Below are 14,647 nucleotides of genomic sequence, written 5' to 3'. Positions count from 1 at the left end.
TATTACTTGTATCAGATAGTAAAAATATTGTGATAGTTTTTTTTAAAGCATTTCTAATCTTTGCATAATATAATGTTTTCAGGCCTATTAACCATTTGTATGGTCACTGCTCTATTATTGGAGCTCAATCTACTAGAGAAACACCCTGACTCCTTTTCAAACTGCCTGACTCTAGTAAACAATGAACGTCTATGGAGGAAGACACAACATGGCATTGCCATAAAAATAAAATAAATGAATTTTATTGAAACAACATAAGCTGAAACCATTTGTCTTTTGTCAATACTAACCTCATTTACAGTATTATTTTTTATGTTCAAGTTTTAAATATTTTTCCCTGGGAATTCACCTTTAATGTTGAGGCACTCAGATATGATTAGTTCTAGATTTCTTCAGAACATTTACTAATTTATTTAAATTTTTATGTAATTTAAATATAAAGTAAACAAATAATAATTTTTTATGTTTAAGATTAAATTTATTCAAAATTGCACACCCTTAATGTAAAAATGTGAATTACTCTTGTCATATTTTATATAAGCATAACTCAACTTTGAGTCAAAGGAGTCTATGTGACTGCTTATTGAATAATATCACTTTCTGTGTTATATCAAACCCATAGCTCAGTTTGATCGGCTGTTCTGTGCTTTAAATCCATCCTTTTCTCTTGTAGCAACTGAAATTTATGCACACCCCGCACCAGTTCCTACTTCTCAGCAGTCCACCAGCCAAAGAATCCAATTTTAGAGCTGCTAAGAAACTTTTTGGGAGCACATTTGCATTTCAGTAAGTTTGATCTTCAGAAAACATGATTTGTTTCTGTAGATGGGGTTTTCCTTTAAAAGAAATGATATCAGCATGGCAAATATAAGTGACGCTTGTTCAGGGAAGTGTTATTTACTGAATACCTGCTCATCACTCAGTATCCCAATACATTAGGTATTTCTAATGATGCGTAAATAAATTTCAGTTTTTATGAATATACAGTCAGGTTACCGATAAATCTATTTCATCCAATACTAGATTTTTACTGACTGTGATTGTATGGAAGGATGAGTCTTCTGATGAGTCGTCAGAGGAATGACTAAGTAGGATGGTCCGAGTAATTTGTTGCCACTCAACACAGCTTTTTCAGTACCATTATCTCCTCAAGCCACATACTAGTTTTATTTTTTCATGGTAGAGCTGAATATGTACGGTGCATTTATTGTTTGTCTTATAGAAGAGAGAATATGTATCCTTGGATCACACAGATCTTACATCCGCTGTTTGCTAATGACACTTTGGTCCTTCGGCGATATAGAGCATTGAGGTTTGACCATACCTAGAACCGTCCCAGGAACCTCTGCCATTCACTGTCATTTTGGAGCTTGTTTTGTTAGTTTGAAGCAGTGCTCAGATTAGACCATCTTAATTACTTGACATTTAACAGTTTTTATAAAGGCGTTTGTTAGAACCCGCAGGTTGCCACCATTATCAAGTCCATGCAATAGACTCTTTGTAATGGATGATTACTTAGTTTTTGGAAGATCAACAAATTAAGAATGTTATGAGAAATTATGGAATATCCAAAAACTGTATATATATATATATATATATATATATATATATATATATGCAAGTTGGAGATCTAAAAATAATAAGTAGAAATGATGAAATAATAATAAAAGGAAAAACCAATTCATAGTTCTGCAGGTATCATAATATCACAATATTATGTTTATATATATACATGTTTGCATTAGACATTGCAGATTTTGCAATGAGCAGCTTGTAAAAGTACTGAAAACCTTTCCTAATTACTGTTTTAGTGGCTCGCACATTGAAAACTGGCACTCGATACTGAGGAACGGCTTAGTCGTTGCTTCCAATACAAGACTGCAGGTAACACAACTGTTTATTTTGATTTATGCATGTTTTTCAAAAGTGTATTTTTTTACATTTTCAGTAATTGTTGATATAAGTATTTTCATTAGCAACTATACCCTCTTTTTTATATTTTTTTTTCAAATAACGGTCTCTTTTTACATTAGTGGCCTTGCTTAACATTCCTTTATACCACATGTGTAGCTGTACTATGAAGGTCTGTTAACTGGAATATCTGAGCAGATCAGGGAAATGTTTCATTTTGGCCCCAAGAAAGATTTCCTAGTAGACATAGCCCCAAGATTTGTATGGACCAAAAAATCTGAACCACTCTAACCACCCACCTCACCTGAATAATGGACATGTACAACTAACCTGAGGTGAAGTGGAAACTGAACCCCCTCCATTGGACTCCATCCCCATCAAAACTTTGCTGCCAGTGATGTTACTCATGCACCCACCCATGCCAAAGACTACTAAATTACTTTATTATTATTGTTTACATATAGAATATATTGAGATCTTTTGCAGACATGATAAAAGCAGTAGAAAAATACGTTGTTTTTCATTACTGAAACCTTTCAATATTAATTATGTGTGTACAGCTTCATGGTGCCATGTACGGAAGTGGAATATATCTTAGTCCTTTATCAAGCATATCATTTGGTTACTCAGGTAAGTCTATGGTAATTATTGGTAAACCCCTTTCAAGTGGTCACAGCTTTCTTCAGTGTTTTACAGTCTATGTAGATTCTATGATTGGCAGTAAAATTAACCCTGGTGGTTAAAAAATGTAATTTAATGTCAAATAAAATCTTGCAAGACGTCGGTCTGTTATGGGTTAACTCAACTGACCAGACTGAACTTGCAGACTCAGAGCCTTGCATGCTAACATTCACCACACAATTCATAAAGCGAGCGCCCACAACTTTAAATTTTATGTATTTTAGACGTGTGAACTCAATGGGAACTCACATGTCCTCACCAAATTCTCACAAAATTACAACCACCCATCCACTACATAAAAATTACTTAAAAATAAATAAATGTTAAAATAACAAAGCAGTGGTCCAAGGACCACCCCCTGCAAGATAGGATACATAATATTTTTAAAACCCTCTAAAAGGCATATACCCCCAGCCATGGTCCTTTCCTCTTTTCCTATGAAGGTCTATTTACAAAAAACAATGAGACTTTTAAAAAGCTTTTTCAGCGTCTATGGCAACAATCTATAAGTCCCTGCTTTCTGATCACCTGACAAATGTTCCAGGCTAAATGAACAAGGCCACATTTTACACGATTAAATAATTATCTCTGGAATGGATTCAGAGTTTCAACAATATTAAATACCAGTGTTTAGTATGCGGGATGGAATGTTTAATCACAGTTATTATGTGTAATGAGCGCTGGAGATGGGTGAGATTGAAGCATGCGATACAGTTTCATGAAATTACTATATTACAGGGATGAATAAGAAGCAGCAGAAAGTATCGGCTAAGGACGATCCTCCATCAAGTAGTAAGAGCAGCAGTACCATACAGGTAGTGTTATGCTTAATATATATTTAGGCTTTTACATAATGTATATGGAAGAAGAAAGCAAAATAAAAGGGTGCCTGAGCAGGTGTATTATAATAATATATATATAGAATGAACAATAAAAATGAAACATTACACAAACATTACACAAACATAGTGATTGTGTTATGATTTATATAGACAATGATAAAATAGAGTTGGCATCCCCATTATTATTTTATATATATATATACATATTACTTAATGCAGAATCTGTACCTTCCCCTACTATACCCTCTGACGCAGTTCACCTGTAGTAGTATAGTGTCCGTATATGGTTTTGCTTCCCCGGGACAAACCCAGTATACCAGTGCCTAGTATAACAGTACCCAGTATACCAACACCCAGTATACCAACAGACTCTACTTGAAGGGGGTATTGTCAACACTAGAATTGCAAAGTGCACCACTAACCTGTCGCTTGGGGCCATCAGCGCAAGGAGTGTCATTATGTGACTATGTATCATTAAAAAGTGTCCTGTCATAGGCCTGACTGGAATGAGGCGTGTACATACGCATGTGTATTATGAATGTATGTGTGTATGCATGTGTGAGGGTCAGTATGTGTACACATATGCGTATGTGTGGAAACTGAAATATGTGCCCCAAAGTGGTAGGGCCTGCATTATCTATCCAATCCTTGTTTTCGTGTACTCATGTACTCTCCTTTCCTCAACCACCCCTTACAAGGGCTGCCAGAAAGTTAACAATTTTGCTTTTTCAAGAGTGTTCCAAAAATATTGCTTAACATCAGTGTAAATATTGTACATTTTCACATATAATGGTAATGTTCCACCTTTTAGGACACAGGGACTACATATTAAATATATTTACAAAGTAATATGATCAGTAAATAAACATTTATTTTCTGCAACTTTGCTTTTAAATGGCTACCTTTAACCCGTGTACTACACCAGGGCCGGCCTTAGGGGTGTGCGACCTGTGCGGCCGCACAGGGCGCCATGGTAACAGGGGCGCCTGCCCGGGACTTAAATTAACCCCTTCGCGACCTTTGCCGGTTCAGGACCGTCATAACAAGAAGGTCACTAAATGACCTTTGACGGTCCTGAACCGTCAAAAAATTAAATAAGCTTAGAAAGTGATCAAGGATCACTTTCTTCGCTTAAACGGCCTTGCTGCAATGCCTCGATGTCGAGGCATTCAGCAAGGCCGAGATCGGCATCGGGGGCCATGTCTGGCCCCTCCCCGGGGCGTCAACAGCCGCCATACATTGTATGGCGGCGGACGCCCGTTTTAAAAGCGTTTAGGAGGCGATCAACGATCGCCTCCTAAACTTAAATGGTGTCGCTGGAATGCCTCGATGAGGAGGCATCCAGCGACACCAAACACTTACCTCTGGGTGGGCTGTGACCGCTCCGGAGAGCGGTCACAGCCGCCGCTGCCGGTGATCTTCGCCATCAAGCAAGATGGCGGCGGCCCGGGAAATAAAACCATAAAGACGAAAAAGTTCGCTAGAAGGTCTCCAGACCCTCTAGAGAACTGGCTCCACTTGCTGGTTGAATACAGGTACTGCATTCAACCATGCAAGTCAATGGAGCCCAGCTTTCTAATCACTATGTGATTAGTAAAATATTCAAAAAAAAATAAAAAAAAAAAAAATGGAAAAAAAATAAAAAAAAATGTGCTAACATTTAAAAATAATTATGCAGTGATGTCACTAGATGAACCATCCAGTACCAGCAAAATGTGTAAAAAAAAATATAAAAAAAGTATTAAAAAAATAAAATAAAATTAAAAAATAAAGTTTATTATTTTGAGCAAGTGCTAAAATTTCTCAAAAATCTCAACAAAGAGTTAAAATAAAAGCACTTCAAATACCCAAGGGGTGTCTAATATAAAAAAATGGCTGAAGGGGTAAATTGGAGTGGCCTAGCTCAAAGATAGGGCATAGGTACAGACTGACCAAAATGGAGAAAAAAAGCGCACTTCCCAAATGTGGCATTTTAAATCTCAAACAACCCGACAAACCCATGCATGTCGGGTATCACTGCACTCAGGAGATGTTCCTGAACACACATTGGGGTGTTGTTTGACAGTGGCATATACCAGGACCTGTATATCTATAACTAAAATACAATTTGTGTGAAAAAAAATAAAAAAATTACTATTACAAAGTTTGACAAAGTGTAGTTCTATAATTGGTGCATGGAAAGGGTTAAAATAACAGCATTTGGAATACCCTGGGGTGTCTAGTTTTCAAAAATATATGGTTTGAATGGGTTAAATTGAGTTAACCGGCTTCAAAGATATTCCAAAGAGGAGATGGAGGCACAATGACCAAATGACCACCTGGATTACGCATGCCCCAAAAGTAGCCTTTTACCAGCCAAACAATCTGACAAACCCATGCATGTGGGGTATCGCTGTACTCAGGAGATGTTCCTGAACACATATTGGGGGGTTGTTTGACAGTGACATATACCAGGACCTGTATATTTATAACTAAATTACAATTTGTGTGGAAAAAAAAATAAAAAAAATTACTATTACAAAGTTTGACAAAGTGTAGTTGTATAATTGGTGCATGGAAAAGGTTAAAATAACAGCATTTGGAATACCCTGGGGTGTCTAGTTTTCAAAAATATATGGTTTGAATGGGTTAAATTGAGTTAACCGGCTTCAAAGATGTTCCAAAGAGGAGATGGAGGCAGACTGAGCAGATTTGTTAAAAAAGATTTGGAAATCATAAAACGCTGCTTGTACTTATTGCCCTATAACTTACAAAAAACAGCAAAAAAACATAAAAACATTGGGTATTTGTAAACTCAGGACAAGTAGTAGAATCTATTTAGCTAGTTTTTTTACTTGCTTTTTTAGGTGAGTAAAAGATTTTTCAAATAAAAGTCATAAAATGTGTTTTTTTTTCAATTTTTCACCATGTTTTTTTATTTTTTTTATAGTAAATAAGATGATACGATCAAAATAATGGTATCTGAAGAAAGCCCATCTTGTCCTGAAAAAAACAATATATAACTTATGTGGGTACACTAAATGGGTGAGGAGAAAATTACAGCTGAACACAAGCACCACAAAAGTGTCAAAACAGCCCCGGTCCCACAGGGTACAAAACGAAAAATGAGCCCGGTCCTTAAGGGGTTAAAGCACGGTTTTTTTGTTTTGTTTTGTTTTTTTAACTTTATTTAACATCCTCCATATTAAATAAAGTTTTATTGTTTTATAAGATGTTAAATAAAGTTAAAACAAACTAAAAAAAAACGATGCAGGCTGGGCGTCCCGGGCAGGCTGGGCGTCGTGAAGTTTTCAGCGACCGCTCGCTGCCCCTCCCTCTCCGTGACTCTGAATTATTCCGGTGCTCAGCTGTGAAGCGTGCACCGCGGCAGATCGGGAAGACAGACGCCTCCCGCTCCCACTGCAGGACTCCGGCAACGAGGTAAGTAAGGATAGGGAGAAGGGGCAGGGGGGGCAGTGAGAAGGGGCAGAGGGAGGGGGGCAGTGAGAAGGGGTGGCAGTGAGAAGGGGATGGGGTGGGGGGGCACCAGAGGAGTAGTCCGCACAGGGCGCCAGAACACTTAAGGCCGGCTCTGTACTACATATTAGTAGGTACCATACCCCGAGAGTTTACAGTCCAAGTAATAACACTACTTTGTTTCTTATATTTTTTTATTATTATTTTTAGTGCTGTGTGTTTTTTGGGGATGCCTGAGACTTTAAAGCCGATAATAAGACCAGACGGGTTGCTTTTATTAAGATCTAAAGTAAAAGGGTAAATTCTACAATATTGTTTAAACTATTTTACAAGAATATAAATGGCTCATTGGAATATCTATTACTTATTTGCTACAATTCCTAATATTATCACAATATCCTCTGCAATTGAATTCTCTGCCTTAAATATAGTGCAGAAATAGGACATCGCCACCTTGACACGACAAGTTTGAGTCCTGTAGGTCATTATGCATGACTGATTCTAGAAACACTTCTTTCGACAGGGGACACATATAGATATTGTTAGTTGTACATTTTTACACCCTAGAGCCCGGGGAAAACGTCTATATGGACAGGATGACTTTTAAATGATTTTAATATTCTAAGGAACGTACATTGGGACCTTTAGAAGTTTTCTTGGTTTTAAAAAATGGAAAACAAAATGCAAGAGAGCTCAAGTTAATGAACACCAAAGTTTATTTGGTGTAAGTTGGGCACATTAATTGATTTTGTCGATGTATTTCTCACAGGTTAGTTTTAAATTAAAAGTGGCCGTACACACCAACGATTAGCCTCTTTCCTGCACAGAATGCGTACAATTATACAGCGCTTTCACCAGCAGCACAACATATCAATGTGTTTCCTTCAATCACATTTAAACAAAAAGAAGAGTGATACGTGCGCTTTAATACCCAATAAATTAAAAAAAGTAAAAAATAAAATTTTTCTCGTACAACCTTTCAGCAGGATATAGATATTAGATGTACTGGACCACTTCACTATTCTCTGAATAGCTTCAACTCTCAAAAATGAAGAAATGTGGATGTAAACAAGCAGAAATGTAGATACAAATTTCGATAAATAAATAACCTTCCATTAAGGCCTTGAATGTTCCGCAAACATCCAATATATATGGGGTTAAATCCCAAACTTTGATAGGAAGTTTGGGTTTTAATAGAAAACCAGCAGTTTAAAAACCAAAAAAATAAAATAAAGTCCACAAGTAAGTCACAATCGCCTCCACGCTATTCGTTTTGCTCTCTTTCTGAGCTTCTTCCAGGCATGTCAATAGATTTAGATTCTTTCCTTAAACATCCTGTGATTTACGATATTTTCCTGTACAAATTTCTTCCGCATCTTATCTATCGCAGATTCTTCTCATTATTCGTTTGGTTTCAATATTTTATTCAATAAAGCAACATAACACAACTGATATCTTAAAGACACGATGTTATGTTATGTTGCTTTATTGATTCTTTTGTTTTTGGTAATTTTATGAAACCAAACAAGTTGGGAATAATGAGGAGAAACCGCTCCGGTGTGGAGGTTTGGTTAAGACCATGGTGCAACGTCATGAAGGAATGACGCAAAGTTACCATGATAGATAAGATGATAAGAAATTTGCATAGATAAATATTGGAAATTGTAGGATATTTAAGGGAAGAATCTCAATCTAGTGACATGCCTGGAAGAAGTGCAGAAAGTGCGGGAAACGCGTAGCGTGGAGACGGTTGCAACTTATGGACTTTATTTTGTTTTCATTTTTTGTTTTGCTGGTTTTATTACTGTGAATGTTGCTATGAAAGTCTGGGATTTAACCCTATATATACCGGATGTTTGCTGAAGATTCAAGACCTTAATTTAAGTTTATTTATTAAAATGTGTAACTACAATCATACTTGTTTCCATCCATGTTTCTGATTGAAGCTGATTCAGAGAATATTGAAGTGGTCAGGTGCATTTAATTCTCTAAAGAAAATTCAGTTTGTGCTTTATTATTAACTGTGAAGTGGCCCCAAAAAAGCAACGGTAACTAGGATTTTTTATTAAGTCTAGTAATAAAATAATATAAATATTATTTACTCTTAGGCTGTAACCATCAACCATCATTCATAGCCCTTCATTCCTTCAAATGTTGATGTCCTGATGTACCCTGCATTTTATTATTTAATATGATGTAATGATATAATTTTATCATTTTAGACCAAAAGAGGTACAGTTTTGTCTTCTTTCACCTTATCCTCAAACATTAATAAATGTATGGAAAAAAAAAAATACCCATCTTGAGTTAGATTCACTGTTTATTGTGAATACCACACATTAGTGTGAACATTTATATCAAATATTGTCGATGAAAATACTTTTGAATCCTATTTGATATGATTATGGATTTTTAATGCTAATTCTTACATTTCAGGTTAAAACACTTGTCATTACATTTTCTTTGGATGTAACTTGTACTTTTCTTGACTTTTAGTCACAGAAAAAAGGACAACAATCCCAATTTTTGCAAAGCCGTAACTTGAAATGTATAGCCTTATGTGAAGGTGAGATCTGTTGACCTTGAAAAGAGGAATCTATATCTGTCATTTCTAAAGTCCTAGGCATCCATGTGCAGACCAGTAAGCCGTAGGACCTGTTGGCTTCAGCTAGACACTGGCATTAGCAGCAGAGCAACAAGGGGAACAAGGCGTGCAGATGCAACCAGTCCCCGAGTCCTGAGGCAATAAAATACTTGGCTCCCCGCAGTAATCTAATCACTTCAATCCTCTCAGGCTCCATACACAAGAACCAGTGTGTTAACCCATGACAGAATAAGCTAGCGTGGAAAGGTTTGAGGGTATAGAGAGGACAATTTCACTCAATGGATTAAATCATCCATATAGTTTAATATTAATCAAATTGTGATACATCCATAATAACCAGCTAAACGAAGAATAGCACAGATTTTGCTGATGCCCCTTCCCGCCCTTCTTTACAGTGACAGACAGGCTGCAGGGCTGCAGGCACCATACACTGATCCATGGCAGAGTCTTGTCATTGCATGTATCCTTTAGTAGTACATGACCTTCCATGTAATTATCTGTCTATATGCTCATAAATCATGTATTTAGTTACAAACAAGATCCTCATGCTGTAGTCCCTATCATATCAATGTCCCGAGATCCCAGGTTCAAGGACATGTTCAGCTCTTTTCAAATGCACTAGAACATTCTACAGGAATAGCATTTTGAGTTAAAGTTCCTGGCACACTATTTATGCAGAGAATAACTGAAAACAGCTTTTCCTCAACAATTTATCCTTTCACTGACATGTCTTCATCACCCGTCACAATAACCCTTTTGCTTCACAATTCTCTCCCGGCATTACAAACAGTAAGGGAGTGGAGAAGAGATTTGTGGAGAAAGGAGTCCAGATCTTCTCCTTCCCATACCAAGGATGGTAATTTTCCCACATGCACCCGGGAAAGAGTGAAAAGCTGCAGGCAAAGGCTGTTGGTAGCACAAATATATTTTCTATGTGTATGTGTAAACTCAATTTCTCGGAAAGATTTCCTTGTGTACCTTAAGTACATTTAATTAAAGGAGAGTTGAGTAAAGTGGCATAATACTTGACTGGTAGTATTTTTTTCTTATGTAATGCTGGATACTCTCATTAAGTAGGATCAAAAGAAAAATCTACAAACCCCCCTTCCCCTTTACAATGTTTAGAGAGGCTCTGCGACTTCTTTCACCATATTCAGCATAATTACCCAATATGGAGCCATTTCATGGTCCCCTGCTCCATCTACACACCCCTTAGCCTGGGGGGGAATAATGAAAAACAGGATGGCCAAATAGACCCCAAAAAATCGACTTCCTAGTCATCTAATGATCTAAGGAACCAGAGAATAGTCTGTGTTCTCTAAGGGCTATGCAGTGCCCAACCCACATAATGTAGGGGAAACCCATCTCAAATAACTTTTGTACATTTTGTCTATGAAATGTGCCCTATTGTTATGTTTCATAATGTTCATAGATTTGTTAAACTGCGTGCTACTTATTTACGATGTATATATATATATTTACTGGCATGCTTCAAAAATGCACTGCACAAACGTCTCAGTATTTTATGTATTTTCTCTACAGTGATCACTTCACCAGAACTGCACAAACATGGGGAGATCTGGGTTGTTCCCAATACTGATCACGTCTGTACAAGGTTCTTTTTTGTGTAAGTACTCTACATTATGTCGCTAAGAGGCGACAAACTGTCCATTGTGAAAGAATAACAAATCTGTAGATGTTGAACAACTGTTATGTTAGCGTACAGTTAGCGTAATGCCATTTTGATTCACAATTCTTCATAGATGTCTACATCATTTGAGTGGAAATTCACACTGAGGTGAGTGCAACCTCTGTGGAAGTTTTACCTACATTGTAAGAGGCTGTATATAAGTTTACTGGATACACTGAAAAATCCATTTGGTTTTCTTAAATTTACCTTTTCTTTATTACTTCTAGAACTTATTAAAGAAAATATCTTGAGCAAGATATACATTTTCACTCATGATTTAAACAAAAAATGCTGAGCTTACCAATTCCTAAACACATATATGTGGCTGATCATTCTTCATACATGTATGTAGATCATTATGAGGTCCATACACTAATGCATTGCGCAACTGCACCCTCTATAGAAAAAAAGCAGGAAAATGAATACCAAAGAATCCTTTTTTATCCATTTGGTACTCTATATGGGACATGTAAAAGTCTATTGCACAATTACTAGTACATGTTATAGTATTATATGATGATTAGAATACATGACAAGAAGATTATGCAGATCCTTAGGTCATTTTTGGCACAATATTCAATTGTTTTTCTTGCTTTAAAGTCCTGCTCTAGAATTTTGACACTATAATTTAATTTCTTGCTTTAGAATTCTCCTGACACAGTTTTTTTTGTTACTTTCTCTTGAGTTTTCCTGACACAACATCTCATTGCTTATCTTGACCTTAAATTCTACAGACATGATGTGTAATTGCCTCTAGAATTCCATGACGGTATCATTTCTTATCTTGTCTGTGTAATTGGTTGTTTTGCTGTAGAGTTCTCCTGACATAGCATACAATTGGTCGTCTTGCTCTAGAATTCTCCTGAGTGGGGTCTGTTCACCAAAAAAAAAAAAAAAGTAATCAACTTAAAGGTTAACAAGACTGAAGCGACTCAAAATGTAACATGCACTGCTGGGATTTATGGAGCAAATTGTGTATTCATTAATATATGATTGGTGCCTGTGACAGTAGCTGTGATTTTAAATTACCTGTTGCAGTTGGGTTCATGGGAGTTGGATTTGTAACTTCCAAACCTTCAAGACTTAAAAAAAAAACCAGTACAAATCTAATGGCTGGTACAATGGGGTTCCAAGGACCCCTCCCCAGCAAGTGGCCCCTCTTCCCCCCCACACCATGTGCAGGTGGAAGCTTAAATTTTGTCATTGGGGGGCATAAACCCTATTTATAAGTCATTTTTATCCCGTGGTGCTGTTGAGTTGATTTAAGAAGAACGTAGTCAAGTGTAGATGTGAGCCAGCAATAGTGCGACAGACACTCACGCTTTAATCAAGAGTAGCAGAAGAATAACTGGTTTTCTCGCTCTGCGAAATTTGATATCATACTCCAGCATTCTGCTACCAAAATGTCTAGTGTTGGTTATCTTACTCTAGAAATCTTCTGACAATTCTAGATTTTTTTCATACATAAAGTAAAGGTTGGTTATCCTTCTGTGAAACACAATAACACAACAGGAACATTCATATTTTTGTCTTTAGATACGAAGACGGACAAGTGGGTGACACAAGTATTAACACACAGGAGCCAAGCATCCATAAAGAAATTCTTCGAGTCATTGGCAACCAGACAGCGACTGGTTAACTATTGGAAATTGGTGTGATGTGGGGGGGCCTTTATTATCAGTCTCAAAGCTGGACTTTGTACTGAAAAAAGAACAGACTCCACGAAATTTTAAAAGGCCGATCACACTTCAAACCATTTTTAATTCATATCTTCAGTGTTTTACTTAAACAAGACATATGAATATGTCATTGCAACAGAACTAGCATAAACGTGTTGTGTTAAGAAAAAAACACGACAAAAAGGGGTGAAATAAAAGAAGTAAGAGGTTTGTGATCAGAAATTAGATTCTGTTCCAGTTCCTAACTTCGGGCTAGTACTTTCTACTGATATAACTATGGTTTTCCTTGCAATAAATACAATTATCAAGTGTTTTATGGGCTTTTTATGTTAAAGTTATTTGGAATATGGAAACATTATTGTATTGTGTGCTGTGTTTATCTGGAGGTTAGATACACATGTTCAGCATTGGTATTGATTTTAGAATTTTCTAAACACGAATCTTTTTTTTTCTTATAAAGCAAATAGCAGAAGACAAAAAAAAAATGTAATAATAAATCTCTATGGAAATTGATACCTAAAGAACGCTGGATCTTTTAATCAAACTTTTCTATTTTTTTTAAATCCTTATCTAGTATGTGACATGGAAAATCCAGAAACGATTTCCAATGCGAATTTAGGAACATTATAGAAATTGGAATTTTTCTTTCTTTTTTAATTAACTTTAACCATCAGACTTCCGGAAGAGTGTCCTACAGACTCCAGACAAATGTATCTGTCGTAGTCAGACTTGCTACGAGAAAAAAAGGATGTCCTCTGTAAACGGTACTTTTATTAGTTTGAGACGTTTGAAGGAATCGGCTGTATGCATCCATTATTGTAAGCAAAATGTTCCTATGCACACTTCTTACTAACAATGAGTAACAAATACAAGGATTCTGTGCTTTATTGTATTTTGCCAAACTCTTCTTGAGCATGTAACAAATATTTTTTTAGCTTTTCTGTTTCTGAAGATAAATCCTTTCGAAATACTCTTCGAATTTAGCATTTTTATCTTTAACAAGGCTGGGCTTTCTAACCTTTAAGAAATGGATTATGGTTTACAGCACAATTCATACCGACCTAGGAAATAAGAAGAATATGTTTAAGTTAAATACGTTCTTGCCAAATTAACTCTTTTTGCCAGTATAAATACTATAAATTAAAAAAAAATCAATGTACGTATTGCTTTTGGATATGGAAAGAGAATAGCATTCTTGTGATGAAATACCTACTTCATGTTTATCATGGCAGTCTAAGTGAGTTGTGGAACAATCATCTGTATTGGCGTGCATCGGAAGAAGGAACATCCGAGTGGCCCTACATCTTATTCTGTGAATACGCATTCCAGCTAAAGGATATTACAAATGTCTATGGACTCTATCAGAGTTTTTGAATTCTTGAAATCTTTCCAGTGTTTGAATGATTAGTAAATTACCCTGGATGTTGAGAATATATGCACTAATAATAAAAATGTTTACCAAGAAAAAGTAGTAGTTATTTATTTTTAGGTCTCGCTGAGAAATAAATTTTTCTTTACATATTTTCTCGCTTCTGAAACAAAAAAATTTTGACTTTTTCAACTACTGCGAAAAAGGCGTGTGCGCTGAAAAAATGGCCCCAAGAAGGTGCAATTGGGCTACTCCTTTAGTAGTGCATTCGCATTTGTACAAATTTGAATTACAATTAATTAAAACAAATTAATTAAGCTATATTTAATATTGATAAAGCCAGGAAAAGATATTTCTTTGCACACAGAGTTGGATGACGGCATTTCATACTGAAAAATGTGTATACTATTAGAA

At 36.2% G+C, this 14,647-nt stretch overlaps 1 protein-coding gene across 1 annotated transcript in view; it reads left to right on the top strand.

Moving 5' to 3' along the window:
* PARP8 (poly(ADP-ribose) polymerase family member 8) overlaps nucleotides 1-13,513 on the top strand; it is a 91,507-nt gene extending 77,994 nt beyond the window's left edge. Inside the window, exons 20-26 of the mRNA XM_053448074.1 lie at nucleotides 674-786; nucleotides 1,812-1,884; nucleotides 2,472-2,541; nucleotides 3,331-3,407; nucleotides 9,387-9,456; nucleotides 11,038-11,122; nucleotides 12,722-13,513. Coding sequence (XP_053304049.1) covers nucleotides 674-786; nucleotides 1,812-1,884; nucleotides 2,472-2,541; nucleotides 3,331-3,407; nucleotides 9,387-9,456; nucleotides 11,038-11,122; nucleotides 12,722-12,824 — 591 coding nt within the window. The 3' untranslated portion in view covers nucleotides 12,825-13,513. The remainder of the gene's footprint in view (nucleotides 1-673; nucleotides 787-1,811; nucleotides 1,885-2,471; nucleotides 2,542-3,330; nucleotides 3,408-9,386; nucleotides 9,457-11,037; nucleotides 11,123-12,721) is intronic.
* Nucleotides 13,514-14,647: the final 1,134 nt, after the last annotated feature.

Source organism: Spea bombifrons, chromosome 1, assembly GCF_027358695.1.
Source record: "Spea bombifrons isolate aSpeBom1 chromosome 1, aSpeBom1.2.pri, whole genome shotgun sequence".
NCBI classification, from domain to species: domain Eukaryota; kingdom Metazoa; phylum Chordata; class Amphibia; order Anura; family Pelobatidae; genus Spea; species Spea bombifrons.
The sequence above is the reverse complement of the archived record's forward strand: the minus strand, read 5'-3'. Positions and strand labels throughout refer to the sequence as shown.